General features: G+C 38.0%; 1 protein-coding gene across 1 annotated transcript; it reads right to left on the bottom strand.

Annotated features, from left to right (window-relative positions):
• Window positions 1-726: 726 nt before the first annotated feature.
• Window positions 727-2,676, bottom strand: LOC104916800 (solute carrier family 13 member 5-like). Its single transcript, XM_010727808.2, has 3 exons — window positions 2,594-2,676; window positions 2,186-2,304; window positions 727-924 (listed from the first exon to the last, which is right to left on the bottom strand). The coding sequence occupies exons 1-3, from the start codon at window positions 2,670-2,672 to the stop codon at window positions 727-729; spliced, it is 396 nt and encodes a 131-aa protein (XP_010726110.2). The 5' UTR covers window positions 2,673-2,676.
• Between the last annotated feature and the right edge of the window lie 6 nt (window positions 2,677-2,682).

Here is a 2,682-nt window from a genome sequence, read left to right as displayed (position 1 = left end):
ATGAAATGACTTGGAAAGTACAGCCACCTTTTTCTAAATTAAACAACAAAAGATCCTATTTTTTTTTCCTTTCATGCTTGCATTTCCATTCTGGTTAGAAAAGGCAGCAATTACAACTGCTTTTAGAGCAAAACTTACCAGATTTTCCTCCCTAAGGTTTAAAATTGTTCTGTCTTAATACACAAAATGTATTCTTAATGATCAAGCCCACCACTTTCCATATTCTAGCATAAATGATGAAGATAAAGGATCCCTCCAAAAGGATTAATAGAAGAAAGTGGTATTTTTTTTGTTTTAAATTTTCCAGTTCTGAGTTGATGGCTCAAATATAAAATGACCAGAAATAATTGATGTAGTGTGATCTATATTAAAAAAGTGACTCTCTTCACTTTCTCCACAGCCAAGGGGCGCTCCTTACTGCAGGCTTGAAGTGGCTTCCTGAGTTAGCGTCTTCCCCCAAGAAGCCAGTATCTCAGACTTGAGGTGGAAAGGACAAACTGGATGAAGTCTGTATTCCTACTGCTCATCTGCTTACAGTGTTATAAACATAGCAGTAATCTTAGAGATATAAATTTGACTCTACCAACATCAGATAAAGTCAATGTCTATTAGGGTATGCTGTCAGATAGACTATTTCATTACTGGATTTCAGAGTAACACTAGAGTAAAATTCAAGAAAGTTTCTAGTGATAAAACACTATTTACTATCTGTTTACTCCTGATCTGTCAGTTGATAGCATAACAAGATGGAAGCAATCTTACCATGGATGAAAAGACAGGTAGGAAGAGAGTGGTTGTGGCCACATTACTGGTGCATTCGGTGAAGACCGCTATAATAAGGGAAAGTACTGTTGCAATGGACCAGGGTGGAATAGATCCTAATGGAGTCATCTGACGACCCAGCCAAGCTGAGAGTCCAGAGTTCTGATAAGAAAAAAGTATTTTTTTCAGTGAGGTTTCAGGGAGGTTTAAATTCCCTGGCTCAGGAGCATAAAACTCATTACATGTAGTGTTCCTAACAAATAATGCTAGGAGGCTCCCAAATTATATAACTTCCCCTCATGAAAGTTCAGTAATCTGTCACATACACTAAAAGGAATTCCTTGCCAATTGGACATAACACTCAGCCACACTTCCCTGACTTTCCTAGAGCCAAAATACTTGTTCATGATTTGGTTATATGTTTTTGTTTGTTTGTTTTTACTAAGCAGAAATAATTATTGCTGAGACTACTGGGAATACTTAATGAATCACTCACAAGGTTACTACAATGCATTTTTAATGTTTCTGAAGATAACAATGCTGTATGAATATTCTATGTTATGAAAGTACAGCAATAGATTCAAAGAGCTTACAGAGCCTTTGACTAGATAGCTTGCAATATTCCAGAGCTTTAATAATGTACACATAGTGAATGTGAATGAATGTAACAGACCAGAGCTTTAATTTACCCCATTGTTTAAAAACTGTCTAGGCACAAAACTTAGATCTCAATACAAACTTCCCCAAAGCATGACGCTCTTGATATTTAAGGCCATGACTTTGATGCATCTTAGTACATCTTTTACGAAGAAGTAAAGAGCGTAGTTTGCCTCAATATCCTTTCCTGTTTGTGGAATTCAGCTGCCTTTTCTGTGAATTTATGAACACAGGATCAAACAGTGGGCTTATGGAGCACAGCATATTGCCTGGCAACAACCATTCACAATAGATTCAAGAAATCCCACTGTATGTGATTTTTTGAAAATATCTACTCACAATCATTTTCTTCCTGATCTGCTCAGAAACAGTTTGTTTAAATCTGAAGATTTATGTCCCTTAAACAAACCTCAAATGGTTCTGGAAATCTTACAAGTGTTACTTATGCTTCTATTTTTTCTAGTCAGGGATGGGATCAGGATGACAATACAAATAAGAAAGGCTGCTCTTCTTATCTCTGCAGCCAGTGAAGGTCCCAATACATCCAGGGCTCAGATAAATTAGACAAACTTGATCAGTGCATGCAAGTTCCTGAAAAAGAGGTAGAAACATTCACCTTTCCTCTTTGTTTTTGCTAATTTGTATCTACCTCCAAATGCAAACATTTCTACTGAGTTTGCCTTTGGGTACATGCCAGGAAATGCACAGGAAAACAAACCAGGCAAGTCCACCTCTGAGTTAGAGAAAAATAAATATCAGAACATACTGCGCTTGCATCAGCCAAAGCAAAACCTCCTCCCAGCAGCAGCACAATGCTCCAGGGCATCTTCCTCTGAACCACATTCCAGTCTAGCAGTGGGGCTGATAAAAATGGCTTTTTAATATCTGAAGTGAGAAATGAAAAGCAGAATATATTTCAGGAGAGTGAAGCCATTTTATCTCCAGTTCTTTAAGATACAAGGGAAAGGTCCAGCAGCCAGAGGTATGTTACTGAGAAACCTGCACATGTAAGAGTAAGGATAACACATACAAGCAGGGAGCTTGCCCCAGCCCTGCACAGGATGTTTGTGAAATGAGATACCCTGAAGAAATGCATGCAAATCAGGAGTGTGTTTCAACCACATTAGCTGGAATGGGGTAACTTTCACAACATTACAATGCCTCTTTTAAATACCTTCTTCAGTCTGTTCAGTGTCAGACATGCTTGAATTCCAGCCTATGAATTTGGGTTTATTAGCAGGAAGGATAAACATTAGCAGGGCA

This window comes from Meleagris gallopavo, unplaced genomic scaffold (genome assembly GCF_000146605.3).
Source record: "Meleagris gallopavo isolate NT-WF06-2002-E0010 breed Aviagen turkey brand Nicholas breeding stock unplaced genomic scaffold, Turkey_5.1 ChrUn_random_7180001948375, whole genome shotgun sequence".
In the NCBI taxonomy this organism is placed as follows: domain Eukaryota; kingdom Metazoa; phylum Chordata; class Aves; order Galliformes; family Phasianidae; genus Meleagris; species Meleagris gallopavo.
This window is presented reverse-complemented; position numbering and strand designations above follow the sequence as displayed.